This window comes from Mus caroli, chromosome 2 (genome assembly GCF_900094665.2).
Source record: "Mus caroli chromosome 2, CAROLI_EIJ_v1.1, whole genome shotgun sequence".
In the NCBI taxonomy this organism is placed as follows: domain Eukaryota; kingdom Metazoa; phylum Chordata; class Mammalia; order Rodentia; family Muridae; genus Mus; species Mus caroli.
The window spans coordinates 114388639-114406519 of NC_034571.1; the positions used below are offsets into that span (position 1 = coordinate 114388639).

The window sequence follows — 17881 nt, forward strand, 5'->3', positions numbered from 1 at the left end:
CTCTCTCTCTCTCTCTCTCTCTCTCTCTCTCTGGAACTCACTCTGTAGACCAGGCTGGCCTCGAACTCAGAAATCCGTGGAACTCACTCTGTAGAACAGGCTGTCAGTGGAACTCACTCTGTAGAACAGGCTGGCCTCGAACTCAGAAATCCGCCTGCCTCTGCCTCCCAAGTGCTGGGATTAAAGGCATGTGCCACCACTGCCCCGCCTCTTTTTTTCTTTCTCTTGAGACAAGATCTCACTATGCAGCCCTGGCTGGCCTGGAAATCAGAAATCCATATACCTCTGCCTTCTGAATGTTGGGATGTAGAGCATACCATTTGATCCCCATCTGACTTTTGTGCCATACAAGTAAATTTCTTAGTCACACTGATAGAAATGTTTTGAGTGTAATGCTTTTTACAGGAATTCTTTTGGTTTAATAAACAGAAACTGTTGGAGAAACACACATCTATGCTTTCACACCTGTCCCTTCACGTCTGACCCCTCACATCTGTCTCTTTGGCACTGAATGTGCTTCTGTCTACTTTTATGAGAAGAAAACTTATAATAAACAGAAAAGCTGTGTGTGACCTATAACCTTGCTTTTGTTTCTTTGTTTTATTTATTATTTATTTTTCTATGCCATTCACTGTCTGCAAAGTTTATAGATTAGAGGGTTTTGTCTTAAATGTTCTTAATGTAGTAGGCTTCTGCATTTCTAACTTGGGCTTAGCTTTGCTTTATAGGCTTGCTACATGGGCTGATAATTTCTCTTCCTGTCCCAGGGACGTTCATGTTTACGATGCCAGGTTCCTGAAGTCCAGGGGAAGCCAGCCTCTGATCTCCTTGACTGAGCACTCAAAAAGCATTGCCTCTGCATATTTCTCCCCCGTTACTGGTAACAGAGTGGTGACTACATGTGCTGACTGTAAGCTCAGGTAAACGAAGAAGACTGAAAGTGTGTCTAGAGGAACCTCAAGTTTAGAGACTGCAGCAATGGTGTCTGTAGACTAGAAGTTATGTTTACTGCTGTTGCTATGGAATCACTAGTGTTGCAGTATTATAGTCTCTCCCTTCCTCATTACCCCCTCCCCCTTGCACCTCCAGTGTCTTACTGTATTCTAGGTTGGCTTTGAACTTGTGACCCTGCTGCTATGGCTTCCTGAGCACTGGGATTACAGGTGTTCTGGATCTACCTTAATAGTGTGTTAAATGGAAGTGGGAGAACCCCGTTCAGGCATGTGGAAAACAGCAAAAAATGATGCTTTTGCATAAGCTAATAGTAGATGTTGTTTTAGGGTTTTTGCTTTGGTAATTTTCTATAGCAACCTTCCCCAAACCAATTTAAATCAGTTGAACTTAGAAACAGAAAATAATGTCAAGTTAAAGAGGCTTTTGTATTCCCTATTTCTTGACAGCCCAGAAAAAAGATGTGAAGACCGTTAATGCACCTATAAGGGAGACAATTCTGTTCCCTTCAAGAATACTCAATCTTGTTTTAGATTTGCAACTTCTCAAGAGCTGGAATTCTTTTCTTCAACAAGTACCTACTGAATGTATCCCATGGGTGTGGCTCAGGAGGTCTTTGGGTGCAGAGTTAGTGTCTGGCAGAGTGTGTGAGCACTCCTGGGTGATGAGGCACAGTGCTTATTATGAGGGCATAGCAGCCCGTACCCGCTTCCACTCCCATGGCTTATCCCTGTTTATTCATTTACACTCCGGAGTTTATCTTACTATATAAACCTCTAGTCATTAAGTATTAATCAAACCAGACAAGCTCTCGTGCCAAGAGATTGATTGCTCTATGTCAGCTGGGCGAGCAAGGAGCGGGATGTGATACAGAAGTGGGCTTCTTTCTGCCATGTTCCCTACCCAGTAGAGGAGTCTGGGTCCTCCTCTTGCACGCTGCCATCGCTACCAGGCTCTCACTGAGTCAGAGGAAGACTGCTTCTGTACATGCACGCAGTGTTTGTGCTGTTCCCTCCCACATATGCCAGCCCTCATGAATGTTGCTTATTTGTGAATCTGAATATAGTTTTTCTGCAAGTACATACTAAGCTGATGTGGCAGTACCACACATTTTAAACATTTTATTTCTTTTTAATGTCTGAGTGCTCTGCTGCATATACATCCACCTGCCTGAAGAGGGCACCAGATCCCCCCTTCCCAATAGATGGTTGTGAGCCACCATGTGGTTGCTGGGAATTGAACTCAGGACCTCTGGAAGAGCAGTCAGTGCTCTTATCCACTGAGCCATCTCTCCAGCCCGAATCATGGGTATCTTAAACACACACTATTTCAGAAAGATTTGAGAATCTAAGTAACATGACTAATTGTTTTCAACGTTTATTTTGCAGGGTCTTTGACAGCAGCTCCATATCTTCCCAGCTTCCTCTCCTCAGTACCATCAGGTAGGCCTCCGTGCACAGAGTGCCCAAGGTCCTGGACGCTGTGAGCAGCACAGCACATAGAAGGTGCACGCTAGGCACGTGGCTGTCAAGGGGAGGCTATAGGCCTAGATTTGTGTTGTGCTGTGAGCTGATTTCCAGTCCTGTCCAGAGGAGCTCTTGCTTGTAGGCCTCAGTGGCCCGACTCTTGTTTGGCATGTGCTCTCCGAGGTTCTGTTCAGTCAACGCTAAGGGCTGTATTGCACTTGAGTTACACTGTGTTTCTACTTCAAGGAGACTGCGACTTCTTGATGGGCCTATTTATTCTGAGCTTCCGTGGCCTCTGCACCTTTCTGCCCTGTGGTCTGGTTGCCTCTTTCTTCTTGAACCCACTCCTTTATGGGACTTTACTCCACACGCCATGCGTCTCTCTCCACATTGTTTTATCATCTTTGAAGTTGGGGTTCCTGCGTGGTGTGGCTCTGTCAGTGTCAGTTTTCAGGACCTGCACTTTAAGCATGCTTGTTCCCTTTCTTCATAGCTTTTGCCCATTCTTTTTATTTTTCAGATATTATGATTTAGTTTATCTGTTTCTTTTGTTTTTGTTTTTGATTTGAGACAGGGTCTCACTAGCTCTTCAGGAGTTCCCTGTGTAGACCAGGGTGGCCTTGAACTCACTGACATCCTCTGTCTCTGCCTCCTGAATGCTGAAATTAAAGGTGCGTGCCACCATGCCCAGCCCTTATTTAACTTACTAACAAATAGAAATGTGTAGGACGCGTACATAGCATGTTTTGAAATAGAATGGCTAAACTATTCTGTTTAACGTCCACTACCTCTCATTCCTTCCCCTGGGTTTTCTCGAATGAGGTCATTTAAAATCTACTCACTGACTTGGGGAAACACTGGATTGGCAAGTGTGCTAGCCTGGAACTCCATCCACTCCTATTGGTGGTTGTCAGGGTAGCTCATGACTGCTGTAACTCCAGCTGGCCTTTAATGGTGCTCACTGCACACACAGGGAAAACTTTTTTTGGTTTTTCGAGACAGGGTTTCTCTGTGTAGCCCTGGCTGTCCTGGAACTCACTTTGTAGACCAGGCTAGCCTCAGACTCAGAAATCCGCCTGCCTCTGCCTCCTGAGTGCTGGGATTAAAGGTGTGCGCCACCATGCCCGGCTCAGCCTGGGAAACTCTTACACTGACATACACACACAGGTAAAAGTAAGTCTTTACAAAGTTTAAATATAAAACCTATTATTAACTCTTGTTCTAGAATAGATGTCCTGAATCTTTCTGCTCTCTGAAAGTTTAGTCTTTCACAACCATCTCCCCAGCACTGCGGTAGGAACCAGCCTCTGGGAAGGTTCTTAGCCTTTCCTTTATATCCTACAGGGAAGTGAGGTCATGTCTTGCCTGTCCTTCTATGTCCTGCTTATTTCTGGCTCATTTGTGTTGTTACAGATGACAGGATTCCTTAAAGCTGAATGGTTTTCCTGTGTGTGTCTGTGTGTGTGTGTGTGTTCTACATTTAGTCTGTTTACCTGTTGATATTTATCTAGCCCCGGTGCCTTGAAAATCTATATGTAGACCAGGCTGGCCTTAAATTCATAGAGGTCTGTCTGCATCTGTATCTTGAGTGCTGCGATTAAAGGCATGTGCTAGAATAAAACCACAGATCTGAAGCTCTCAATATAGTGGCTATATAGCACCTGCCTCAGCTCTAAGAATTAACAGATGTGATTACTTGAAATTAAAAAAAAATGCCCTAATAGCACAGCCTGCAAGAGAGAAAGCTCTGCCAGGCAGGGTTAATGTCTAGAATATAAGAACTAAATAACCATTAAAAACTGTATACAAGAGAATAAAGCAGAAAGCCCACAATAATCTTTCCAGTCAATAAATGGGCTAATAACGGGGAGTTCTCAAAAGGACGAATTTAAGAGGCCATAAAATTGGCTCAACAGGGGCTGGGGAGATGGCTCAGAGGTTAAAAGTACTGACTGCTCTTCTAGAGGCCCCGAGTTCAATTCCCAGCAATCACACGGTGGCTCACAACCATCTGTAATGGGATCGGATGCCCTCTTCTGGTGTGTCGGAAGATAGCTACATTGTACTCATAAATGAAATATACAAATATTAAAAAAAAAAAATGGCTCAACAGTTAGGAGTGCTGCGTAATCATGAGGATCTGAGTTCAAATCCCAACAAACATGTTTAAAAGAGAGCCAGGTAGGTACCCATGAGCCCTTAGCACTGTTGGGTGGAGACAGGAGGATGGCCTGGGACTCAGTAAGATTACATGTTTATTTTTGGAGAAAACTCTCCAAGTCACATGTCGTATTTGTCTCTCTTCATTGCCAGGTGGTTTTAATTTCTATTGCTAACATCCAACTTTCATGAAAACATTGGGTTAACACGAGTTCAGAGACACTGGGCTTGTAATCTTGATGCAAAAAAACAGAGAACTGTGAAAATCATTTTACTAAAAATGAGTTATTGTTATTTTACACAAATAACTGGCTTTTCCTGATGTTATTATTTTTTTTTAAAGATGTATGTATGTGAGTACAATGTAGCTTTACAGATGGTTGTGAGCCTTCATGTGGTTGTTGGGAATTGAACTTTTAGGACCTCTGCTTGCTTTGGTTGGCCACTTGTTCCAGTCAGATTACGCTTGCTCAGTCCCTGCTTGCTCCGGCCCAAAGACTTATTTATTATTATACATAAGTACACTGTAGTTGAGGTACACCCGCTGAGCCACTGTGCCAGCCCGAGGTTATTTTAAATTTGCTGAAATTCCTGCATGCTTTCTTTACATACTGATTTCTGAGTGCAAATGTTCACAATCAAGGCATAGAACATCCCACCCCACCTCCTTTTAAATGAAAACAGGCATAATTGGTTCATTTAAAATCCGAGGGTTTTTTTTTTTCCCTTTTTCTTTTTCTTCCCTGTTCAGGGTTTTTTGTTTTGTTTTGTTTTGTTTTTGTTTTTTGAGACAGGGTTTCTCTGCATAGCACTGGCTGTCCTGGAACTCACTGTGTAGACCAGGCTGGCCTTGAATTCAGAGATCAGCCTACCTCTGCCTCTTGCGTGCTTGGATTAGAGGCGTGTACAGCCAACAACTGGCTACATTTTAGTATTTATTATTGTGTGTGTATAGACAGGTTGGTGCACAAAATGCCACGTGTGTGTAGGTTAGAGCGATTTTCAGGAGTGGGTTTTCCTCTATTGCCGGTCCTGGGGACTGAGGTCCGATGGTCAGGCTGGAGCGTCTGAAGTCATGAAGTGTCAGGTTCTTGTTATTTTCTTCAGTATTATTTTTGGCTACTTAGGGTCTTTTGAATTTTGGTATGAGTCTTAAGATTTTTGATTCTATTTCTGCCAAAAAAAGATAACATTGTGATTGCATTGAATTTGTAGATTCCCGTGGGTAGTGTGAATACTTTAGTGTTAAGTTTTGTTTTTTTTTTTTTTTTTTTTTTTTTTGTTTTTCGAGACAGGGTTTCTCTTTATAGCTCTGGCTGTCCTAGAGCTCACTTTGTAGACCAGGCTGGCCTCGAACTCAGAAATCCGCCTGCCTCTGCCTCCCGAGTGCTGGGATTAAAGGCGTGCGCCACCACGCCCGGCTAGTGTTAAGTTTTAAGCCATAAACACAGACTGTCTTTCCCTTTGTATCATTGCTTTGTTTGCTGTGTGTGCAGTGTGTGCTGCTGCTGTGTGTGTTTGGAGGCTATTTTCCTCTTTCTGATTGGTTGGTTGATTGGCAGGGTCTAGATATTACTCCCCATCCTATTCATCCGCCTGTCTGTCCGTCCATCCATCCATCCATTTATCTTAGAGGCAGGCTGGCTTGGAACTTGCTATGTAGATAAGAGCTCTGCCTGCCCCTGGTTTCAGTGCTGAGGTCCCACGTGCAGCTCCCATCTTAATTTTTTTTTTTTAAAGATTTATTTATTTATTATATGTAAGTACACTGTAGCTGTCTTCAGACATTCCAGAAGAGGGCACCAGATCTCGTTGCGGATGGTTGTGAGCCACCATGTGGTTGCTGGGATTTGAACTCTGGACCTTCAGAAGAGCAGTCGGGTGCTCTTACCCACTGAGCCATCTCACCAGCCCCCATCTTAATTTTGACAGGGCTTCTCGTTGACTTGGAGCATGCTGTTCTGGCTGGAGTGGTGAGCCAGCAAGACCCTGGAGTCATTCCTGTTTCCCCCTCCCAGGGCTGGGGTTACAGGCAGTCGCTGGTATTTTATGTGGTTGCTCAGCCCCCCATTTCTTTCAACAGTGTTTTGTGTCTTTTTGTATACAAGTTTTTCATGTCCGAGGTTAGGATTGTTTCTGAGGCATCTACGTTTTAAAATCCTCTATCCCCCTGTCTCACTCAGTCTCACTGTAGCCCAGGCTGGATCAACTCCGCTTCCCTGGTGCTGGGAGCATCGGTGCCTACCACCATGTCTGGTTGGCGGGGCCTCTTTTTTTCATTTTGTTTTTGGATGTGTTAACTGTGAGTGTTGTAGCAGCTGCTTTTAAAAATAGTTATATGTATATTACTTATATATTTTTTTTTATGTTTGTTGATATTTATATTCTACATTTAAAAACAGTGTATGATACATAAGCACTCTACCAAGTGAGCTACACCCCAGGTTGAAGATACTTGTGTCTGTCTTTGCGCATTGGGAGGTTGAGGGGGGAAGATGGCTACAGTTGGAGTGAGACTGAGCTACATGCCATTTTCCAGGCTACAGAGTGAAATCCTGTCTCAAACAGAAAAAGAAAAACTAATATTATGGAAACTTATTTTTAAATCTCTCTCTCTCTGCCTCTCCTCCCTTAGTGTCTATGTGTTTGAGTCCTCTTAACTAGTTATCAATGAATTAATATTTTTTATTCTTTAGGGTCAGTCTTGGCAAGTTGTGTTCCCCAGGAGTTTGTCCTCCTCTTCTAGGTTATTCAGTTTGTTGGTTATATAATTGTTGTTGGGTTCTCTGTGTGTATAGAACAGTGAATAGGAAAGGTACTGTTGTAGGGATGGTGATGCGGCTCAGTTGGTAGAGCACTTGCCTGATAAACAGGAGCTGCTGGCTTTGATTTGGTTTGATTCCCAGTGTGGTATATGCCTATAATCTCCTTACCTGGGAGGTGGAGGCAGGGGGATCAGAAGTTTAAGGTCATTTTGCTACACCAGTAAGTGTTTTTGGCTACTGAGCCATCTCTCCAGGTCCAGAAAAAGAGTACCATGCAGGCATCGGGAGTTATTTCTACACTGAGTTTTGCTTTTAATCTTCTCTCTGTGCTACTTTGAGTTATTTAACACATAAAAGTAAACACACTGGTTTTTTTTTTTTTTTTTTCTCTACTAGGCACAACACTATCACTGGGAGATGGCTAACGAGGTTCCAGGCTGTGTGGGACCCTAAACAAGAAGATTGCTTCATAGTTGGTAGCATGGACCACCCACGACGGGTGGAAGTCTTCCACGAGTCGGGAAAGAATGTGCATTCACTTTGGGGAGAATGTCTTGTATCTGTGTGTTCCCTCAGTGCTGTGCATCCTACACGATATATCCTGGCTGGAGGTAATTCCAGTGGCAAGTTACATGTTTTTATGCATCAAGAAACCTGAGTTATTGGATAGATTCAACAAATTGTTCAACTTGTTCTGTAGCTAGGGAACCTAGAGACTCAGCTTAGTGCATCTGTTTGGTCACGTGTTATAGTTAGTAAATATAACACTGCTTTCTCAGTGAGACCTCCACACAGAATGTAATATTAGCAAGGGAGGAACTTGAAGGCCATTTCTAGAGGATGAGGGAGAGACCTAGGGCAGAAACGGGTGTTTTCATGTACTTTTTGATTGTTTTGAGTTAGGATCTTGTATAGCACAGGCTAGCCTCAGACTCTGTAGCCAAGGATGACCTAGACCTCATGAGCCTCCTGCCCCGACCTCCTGAGTGCTAATATCTCAGGCATGTTCCAGAGCACTTGGCATCTTTCAACACCTTTAATTAGGCTGTATTTTGCAAAATTCTATCAAATTACAAAGCTTTCAGTGGTCGTTATTAATCTTTTGTGGCAGAATGAAACTATTTTGATGCAATAGTAATCTATAGATCTGTGACTTATTTATTTAGCTTGGGGTGAATAATTATTTCTCAACACTGGACTAGGTCCTGAAAGACCATCTAAGACTAATTATGAAACATTATTGAATCCCAGAGACTGTCACATGCTAGACAAGTATTCTACAGTTGACTCATACCCCACCTTTGAAACTTAAATGTTTGTTTTGCGTCATTCTTGAGACTGGATCTTGCTATGTAGCCCAGGTTAGCTTTGAACTTAGTCCTTCTGCCTCACTTTTCCAAGTGCTAGGACTATAGGTGTGTACTACCATGCCCAGCCAGAACTTAGTTTTATAAGCTAAGAACTTTTTTGGGGGGTCCTTGTATCTCAGCTCATTTTTTCTTGAAATCTCATGATATTCACTGGAGAACAGTTGGCTGCTTTGACTCTGGTCTGCTTGGAGCTCGCTCTGTCCCCTGCCTCTGGGCAGCTCCTGACATGGGCCAGGACAGCACTGTTTGACCTTGCACCATTATCCTGTTTTCTAGTGAGTACAGACTGGGCTCCAGATGAGGGGTTTGTAGCTTTTCACATGAAAATTTTAGAGTTTTGATATATTTAAAAACACAGAAATATAAGACTGTTTTTGTTTTAATCCCACATTATAGGGCTGCTTCATATTGTCTGTGGCAGGTGACTGTGATTTGCCCCATGCTGTAGTAAGGGTGTGGTTGTGCCAGCTGCAGACAGTTTCTGCAAATGCGTGACATTTGGAATTCTGGGAACTTTTCAGAGGTTATATAAATGCTAGAGCCCCCAGTAGACGGGGTGGGGTGTTGTTGGTTGTTCAGGGGGATTGGCTATGATTTGTCAAAGAAGCAGCAAAAGGAAAGAAATTATATTCAGGGATCTCCCCTCCCCCTATTTCTTTCCCTTCTACCTCTATCCTCCTCTCTCTGTTATCCAGTGTTGGGGAGAGTGGGGGTGGGGGAAGGGCTGGGCAGTGTGGATAACGGTTGGCAAAAAAAAATTCCACAAAGTAGTAAAGACCAGCTACAGTCCTAAGGTGGAATTTATTGAGTCCCAGTGTTGGGTGCCACTTCTATCCAGTCTAATTCTTTTTCCTTTTGTTTCTTCTTTGATCATGACTATTAACAAACAGTAACTAACCAACACTCCCCCCCCCCAGCAGCCAATAACCACTAACAATCCTTCTTGGGGCCCCCACATTTATATACCCTCTGAAAAGTTCCCAGAATTCCAAATGACATGCAATTCAAGAAATTATCTATAGCTGGCAAAACCACGGCTCTGCTAGAGCACAATGCAAATCATAGTCAGCTGCTGTGGACATATCCCACACCTAGGATTAGAACAACATATTCTTATAGTTCTGTGTTTTGTTTTTTTTTTTTTTTTTTTAAAGAAACCAAAATTCTAGAATTCTTACTCCACCCTAGCACTTGAGAAGTAGAAGCAGGAGAATCAGAAGTTCAAGGCCAACCTCAGGTCATAGCAAATTCAAGGCCAATGTGGCTCACCTTCCCTTCTCCCCAGATTAAAAAAGCACACAAAGTAAAATTATGGTAGTTTTATTTTTTAGAGTACTTTAAAATAAAACTTAGCTTCATATGCATATATGTATATACGATATATGTTTATATATATTCTGCTGAATCAGTGGCCTGGTGTCACAGTGTACTCAACATTTTTCCATTGTTATTTGCCAAAGTTACTACTGAAGGATTTATAAATAAATAGCTTAAGCAGTATGTTTGGATTGTAAAAAGGAATACTCAATTATACGTCAGAGAAATAAAGTGATGTGGATTTTCCTTAAATGATGTCTTTGAGTAATCTTTATAATTAGAAATCTAGAGGCTCAGCAGTTAAGGGCACTACTTTTTCAAACGACCCAAATTGTATCCGCAGCAGCACCTACTGGGTGGCTCAGAACCCAGTGCAGCTCCAGTTCTCAGGGATGCAGTGCCGCCCTCTGGTCTCTGCAGGTCTTGCATACACATGGTATGCAAGCATACATGCAAGCAGAACACTCATAACACATAAGATTAACACAAAGGTTAAAAAAAAAATATCTAAGTTTAGTGTGGTGTCACAGGACTTTAATCCTATCACTTGGGCAGTCTGGTCTACCTAGTGAATTCTAGGCCAGCCAGGGAGACCTCTAAAAACAAAGTGTGTGGCAGAGGCTTAGCTTTAATAATCATGGATATTTGTAAGGAAATGGTAGTTCTGTTTCATAGCTGACAAAGTTTATTTTATTTTTATTCTATGTCCACTGCATGTGTGTGTGTGCCCAGGAAGTCAGAGGGTGTCATATCCTCTGGAGCTAAGTCCTAGCCAGTTGCAAGCCACCATGTGGGTGCTGGGATCTGAATCTGGGTCCTCTCCGAGTACTGAGCCATCCTTCTCTCTGTGTATTGTTAACTTGATAAAGTGAAACCAGTTACAAGGTTTTTTTATTTTGTTTTTGTTTTTTTTAAAAAAGACCCATTCTCTTACGGTATTTAAATATTTATTGAATTTAAAAATAATCTTCATGGCACCAATGATTTTATGCTAACTACATACTACATATGTAGAAAAGAGTACATTGCTTTGAAGGAAAACGTAACTTAGATTTGGCACACGAAAGGTTAACAGGTGTATACTTTTAAATGAAACTAAGAAATTCACATTTGTAGGTAGTTTATCCTCTACTGCTTAAAGATGCAGTCCACTATTCAGTAAGTATTTCCTCTGATCAATAATGCTAGGCAGATCTGCTTTTCTACAGTGGGATCAATAATTCTGAGAGGAAAGAAGAGACACAGAACATGGCAAAACCAGACTGAAAACAGAAACTTTTGTAATGATGGGGAAATGATGAAAAACACTAGTCACCAGTAAAGGGGGTTTGTTACTGAACTATTGAAAACTATTTGGAAACCAAATCGAAGGGAGCCTTTTCTGTCCTTATTTTCTGGGCTAAGCCTTGAGGGAGAAAATGACCTGAAGGTTCTGGGTCAGATGTTGGAAATGGCACGGATCGCAGCACTGTTAGGACTCTAGACACAAGAAACACACCAGGCAATGGCAGGCTGCCTCTCTCGAGGCTATGAAAGGTCAGAGGCGAGACTACCACTCACTGCATAGACGCTGTGTTCTACAGACTGAGGTAGGAGCACCACGCTAGAAGGCAATCTGCTATGTTGCATAAGAATAGAAATCCCATTTCACACAGCCCTATTTCCCAGTAGCCTTTGCTGTCAGTCCTGTGCTGAGTACACACCTTGGTTATGCAGTTGACAAGCGGCAGTGGCTCATTGCTTTTAAGTGACCTCTGGTCTTTACTAGGATCCCCTCAGTTTGTCTTGTCATGTGGTAAATGTTTTAGATCTCACACACAAATTGTTGCTGGTACGGAAATGATCGGATAGGCCTGGACCCGTTCTTAAGTGTCACCGCTGTTCACAGTGGCAGTACTTCTTGATCTTGGTAGCAGATGACACACATCACTGCTGGTTGGTTGTTGGAGCACCCCACCAAGCCCCCATTGGGAAATGGTTCTGGGTATCTTACACAAAACAGCAATGGAAGCTGGCCCTGTGTAGACCAGGGTTTGCATCGTACTGCTGGGGACCAGTCTCTCAGCATATTGCAGCTTTAGGTTTGTTTTTAGGGAGTGGGAAGCCAGTGGTCTCAGACATCTCATGTATCCCAGACTGGCCTTAACTCACTATGTGGCTGAGGATTGCCTTAAACTTCTGATCTTCCTTTTTCCCTGCTGAATGCTGGGACCACGGGTATATGCTACCACACCTGGTTTTGTGTATTGTTCGAAGTCAAATCCAGGGCCTTATACATGTTAGAAAAAATACTTTACCCTCTGAGCTACACATCCTCAGCCCTATGTTTTTATAAAATTTTCTCAGAGCAAGCCATGTTCTTCTATGCATGCATTATCAGAGGCGTGCTAGGGTGGCAGAGCATGGTCCACAAAATCAAAATTTTATTAAAAGAGGTTTGTTGACCTCTGGTCTAGATAAGGATGTCATCTTTCTTTAAAATTATGTAAATGCCCTCCCAGCATCTTCAAAACCCCATTTGTTTGTTTTTGGGTGTTGTTGCTTTTAATGGCTGTCATATTCTGAATGTGGACATGGTTTTACCCCAGGCAACAAATAAGGGAAGCTCAAATATTCTACCCGCCCAATCTGTTCTGCATTTGGGGCTGCTCTGCTCCACTGTTCTCTGGTCCCAGGAGTGGGCCCCTTGGGCCTCAGATGACTTAGTGGTCTCCCTGAGATGAAAACATGCTCTTGTGTGTTATTGGTGGTAAGAGGTGTAGAGGCTTGGGGACTGCTGCTCGTGTGTGTGTGTGTGTGTGTGTGTGTGTGTACACGTATGCTGCTGTGAGGGACGATGCTAAGTGCTCTTTGACCTTGTTTCCAGGAGCAGGGGTTGACCCTAAGGGTGGCATTCCTATAGTAAGTGCTGGTCTCTGCCACGGTCAAATTCTGTCACCTGTAGGCATTGCTTAGAGGTCCTGCTTAGTGCTTCCTGGTCCCTTCCAAGGCCGCTGCTCCTTCCCGATGCCTTCCTCAGATCTGTCTCTCTCTCTCGCATCTTTTGATTCATAAAGTGAAAACAAAATAGGAATAGATAGGAAAATAACATTTTGCTGTTAAAATAGAGCTTGAAATAGTCTTTTTTTTGTGTGTGGGGGGAGGGGCACACTGTACAAGACAAGCACAGCTTCCTGCAGCTCTGCAGGCTCTCGTGTGACTCAGCACAGGTCTCTGGTAACTGTGCAGTGGGACATCTCTGACAGCACACTCTGGCACCACTTTGACACCCCAGAAGCACTAAAAGTCTTGAGGTTCTTCAGAAAGAAAAGCAAAACATTAAATACAACTCAGGTGTCCACTAGGCTCTAGTCTAAGGGGACAGACTTACCCCACCCCTTCCACTGCTGCTGCTGTAGCTGTGGTCCCTTCAGATGCACTCTCTGCTCAGATTTGAAAACAAAACAAAACAAAAGGGAAAGAAAATCCAACTCAGCTATCGTAAGAAGCAACTTTCTATTTAATCATTCTGCACCGTTTACTTTGTTAAACCTTTCTGTCTGGCGAGGAAGCCATTCCTGCCTGCCCACAGCCCTGGCCTGCCCTGCTGGGTCTCCCGGAACCCACTGGCACCAGTGAGAAAATTGCAGGGTACAGAGGACAACAGTCTGAGTCTTCAGCTAGTGTCCCATCTACTGGGTGACACTACTGCAGCCATCAGTCTAGTAAAATAAGTGACTTTTATTTAGATACTTTCAAAATAATACACATCTATGAAAAACTAAAAGTTCACACCCCAAAATGATCCTGCATATTGAAGGATGAGAAACATTTGAGTTGCTGAGCCTTTCTCGGAAGAGCCTCTGAAGAAATGGAATGTTCCCGGTTTACAGAGCATTAGCCTATATCCCTTTCTTCTGCTGGGAAAGAACCCTGCTAGGCTCAGTGGACTTTGAGTCATGAGAGGACTTGGTGTGTGTGCCGATGTGTGTGCCGATGGTTCCGCCATGGGTCCCATTGCTGGGAATGGGTAGCCGGGTTCCTTGGTCCACCCGGCTAGTTATTGGGAGGAGTCATGCCTTCTCAGGTGTCAATGAGCAGGCTCACCACTGAGCGGATTTTGCAGGCAAACCATCGCCTGAGGGGACAAAAGTATTGATAGTGGAATTGTTCAAACTCTGGGGTCTGGCGGATATCTCGGAAAAAAGCAACGTCAAGGTCAGACTCGGTAAGGACGATCAGGAGGAGGAGCAAAACAAAGAGGAGTCCCATGGTCACAAGGAGCAAACGGAGAACACTTAAAACAAACTTATTCACCTGTTCTTGCTCTGACCCGCCGTGCCCCTGACACAGGGCCCTCAGCTCTCCTCCCAGGGCCTCCGCCTCTGTCGCAGTCGGGGTGCTGGCCTCCGACTCCTTCTCCTCCTCAATGCTGCACGTGGCCCCGTTGATCTGCCGGGAGAGCAGCATCAGCTCCAGGCTGTGCTCGGCTACAGGGGTGGGCAGCACACTGTCTGCAGGGCTGTAGGCCTCATCCGCTATCACAGCGACACGTTCATTGCTGTCTGCCCGGCTGCTTCTCACGTGAGGCAGGAAGGTGTCCCCATGGGAAGAGGACCGCACTGGTGTGGAATGGGCACTGTCTCGTAGCGACTCAAGGCCTGGAAAGGCGAAAAGCACAGGAATTAGCTTTCCAGGTCACAACATTCTTTCCTATCCAGTGGCGTCGGGTCAGGTCCTTAGGTGGCTGCGTATGCTCCACGGTACAGCAGCAGTAGCTGTGGACTCCATATGCAGACATCAAGAACAAGGCAAAAGAAGTACCCAGTGGACATTTTTAAAAAAATGTTTAAAGTTTTCATTTGTGTCTTTCAACAACTACATACAGTGGAGGGGGTGAATAGTTAGAAAAGTCATGTGGCTCAAGGCAGAACTGTGGATGGAATCCAAGCCTGTGACTCACAGTGGGGTCTATGGGATGCAGGGCACATTAAGTCTGCAGCCTGTACTGCCTTGGGACTCAGGCACCCAAGAATTTGGGATTAAGAGCCGTTGCCCCAGAACTCTGGATGCTTTGGTTTCTCTGTATTTCCTGATGCTCTTCCTGATGCAGCCGCTGGCATGCATGACAGGAATACTTTCTGCCTCACTGATGAAACAGAACTCTTTAAGCCCTGTCTGTGGCCTGATCCTGGCCTCTGCCCTACTTCCTTTCTTCTAGAAGGCACATGACACCCTCTAAAAGGCCTGTCCCCTCACATGGACATCTATGACAGCCAGATCTCCCAAGTATGACCAGCTTTGGTGCCAGCAGCCACTTCAGTACAAAATATCTTGGCTTGTGATTAATCCCTAAGCTGGCTGAGGAAGGAGAGTGAGGCTGACATCAAGACAGCGAATCAGAAGCCGTGGCACCTACTAAGCTGTCCGTGAGCTCAGCAGACAGGAGAATGGGCGGACAGGCATTTCTAGTAGAATGCCTGACCACCACAGTTGTTCCCCAAGCATGTTAATGTTTTGTCCTCTCAACAGAAGACTGCTGTAAGGTCATTCCGTATCAGGCCAGTCCTGAACAAGAAAATGTAGCCAGCACCCTCCCCATTTCTCCACCCTCTCCCTTTTCCCTCCCTCCCTCCATCTCAAAACCTTTTTATGGATCCATTTTTATCTCTTGTTGTATATGAAATGTATCTCATTCAAAATGTTATGTATTCTTAAATTACCCAGAAAAATTACCATAAACCTTTAGTATTGATTATGGAGTAACATCCCACTTTAAACAGTTTGTCTTGTATTTTAAATGAAATACATGGCTTTGGTTTTTTTTTTTTTGTAAGTTATCATTTAGAAGATTAGGTTCCATTATGGCATTTCTGAACAACCTCTTGCTGCCCCTCCCCCATCCTGCTCCCCTAAACTGCCCCACCCCAGTACACCCTTTTTGTTGCCCTTCCCCCACCCTGCTCCCCTGCTCCCTGAACTGCCCACCCCAGCACCCTTTTGTGCAATTTCATAGCACACTGTAGTCTCTTTTCTCAAAATGGCTCATTTGTTTTTCAAAGGTGCCATCTCTTGAGTCCTGCTTTGGCTTTAACTCACTGAGTAGTCAAAGATGACATTGAACTCCGATCCTCCTGCCGTCAGCAAACACTGGGAATACAGATGTATGCAACCAAGCTTTATCAAACTCAGAGCCTCGTGCATGTTACCCAAGCATTCTCCCAACTGAGCGACATTCCTAACCCCTCATCACCCCGTGGTCTCCTTTCTGGTTTTAGGACCTATACCTACTCTCACATATGTCGAGATTAAAAGGTAGTATCTGCATGGGAGAAAACACGTAGTATTTGTCTTGAGTCTGAGTGACCTCCCTTAATGCTGTCCAGATATGTCCATCTTCTACAAGTTTTCATATTTCAGAAGATTCATCTGCTATAGGAACCACTTCACCCTGCCCCTCCTCAGACCCATTAGTCTCGGGGCGCTGGGGCAAAGTGGCACAGGTGTATTTACCTTTGAGGTGATCTAGCTGATGCCTCTGTCCAGAAGTGGCTCCCAGTGGGCCAGGGGGGACAGTTGTTAGGACCCTACACTGAAGCCGGGGTCCCATCCTCAGGATGCGGACGCTTAGGGGCCGAAGGCAGTGGTTAGTCAGCCGGAGCTGGACACGGACTCTGGTCTGAATCTTAATTAGACTCTTTCCCATGGCAGGCCAGGACGGCAGTTCCTTCTTCAAGGGACACCAGCCAGGCCCGGGAGGTAAGGAGAGGAAATAGCCAGGTAGGTTCTAAGAATCTCCCCCACCCAGGCCTTGGCAGCCCCCTAGCAGTGCCCTCCACCTGGACAGAGTGCTGACTCCAGAGCCTTATGTCAGGCTGAGCTGTAAGGAGGGAGAAGCGTGGAGAGCAGAGGCTATCCTTATCAGGGGACTGGAATAGGCCAGAAGTGCTTACATCCATAAAAAGCAATGCTTGCCAGCCTGCAGCTCATTCCCCGAGGCTCTGCGTGGCGGCTCTCAGAGGGAAGGGGAAAGGCCATGGACCAACTACAACTGTCCCAGAAAGTAGGCTCTGAAGCCACAGGCAGGCTTTATCTAGGCCGTGTGCACTGAAGTCACACAGGAACTGAGGAAGAAGTGGCTCCAGGGCTGGGAGTGAGCTGTGTCTGTCCATGTCTGACTGTCCCACAACCCTCTTGGCTGAGCTCCACATTCTGTCCATAGACGCAGTGGGTAAAGGAAACTGACATTCCCCAGTGTCCTCTGGGCCTCCACGACAAGACTGTGTTTAAAGTGTCCCTGTTTGTGGGGACTTTGTGCTTCATTCAAACTGTAATACTGTGTTGTTGTTGTTGTTTTTGTATCCCCCCTCCCCTATTTTTAGAAAGCAAATGAAGCCTTTCTAGAGAAGTCAGAAGGATTCTGTGATGTGCCTTCAAATGAGCTGACTTCACAGCCAAAAGTGTGTTCTTTGGGGTTTCGTTTGTGCCTTTTGAAGACCCTGGTTCCATCCCTCATGGCTCCTCCCTACAGTCAGCACTTCACAGTTGCAAAGGGCCAGGCGGGAGGGCTTCTTTTTTTTGTTTGTTTGTTTGTTTTGTTTTTTTTCAAGACAGGGTTTCTCTGTGTAGCCCTGACTGTCCTGGAACTCACTTTGTAGACCAGGCTGGCCTTGAACTCAGAAATCCTCCTGCCTCTGCCTCTCAAGTGCTGGGATTAAAGGCATGCGCCACCACTGCCTAGCAGGGCTTCTCTTTAAAGTGCTGTACCTCACACTCAATCTCAGGATTGGGAAGCTGAGGTGGGAGGACTGCCCATGCTACAGCGTGAAGCTTTGCCACCCTCACCCTCACCAAAAGCACTGCATGTGCATTA

The 17881-nt window shown here is 44.7% G+C and overlaps 2 protein-coding genes across 6 annotated transcripts in view; one reads left to right on the forward strand and one right to left on the reverse strand.

Annotated features, from left to right (window-relative positions):
• Positions 1-9483, forward strand: part of Wdr76 (WD repeat domain 76) — a 28768-nt gene extending 19285 nt beyond the window's left edge. Inside the window, 3 exon segments of the mRNA XM_029473835.1 lie at positions 768-920; positions 2340-2393; positions 7739-9483. Of these exon segments, the coding sequence (XP_029329695.1) occupies positions 768-920; positions 2340-2393; positions 7739-8000 (469 nt within the window). The 3' untranslated portion in view covers positions 8001-9483.
• A 1476-nt stretch (positions 9484-10959) lies between these two features.
• Positions 10960-17881, reverse strand: part of Frmd5 (FERM domain containing 5) — a 258036-nt gene continuing 251114 nt past the window's right edge. The window contains exons 14-16 of one of the 5 annotated variants that reach the window (XM_029473837.1): positions 14326-14669; positions 13400-13451; positions 12982-13325 (exon numbers count right to left, since the gene is read on the reverse strand). In XM_029473837.1, the coding sequence (XP_029329697.1) occupies positions 13309-13325; positions 13400-13451; positions 14326-14669 (413 nt within the window). In that variant the 3' untranslated portion in view covers positions 12982-13308. Of the gene's footprint in view, positions 14670-17881 lie in introns of all 5 variants that reach the window. The other 4 variants (XM_021155309.2, XM_021155314.2, XM_029473838.1 and 1 more) reach the window with 4 other exon arrangements.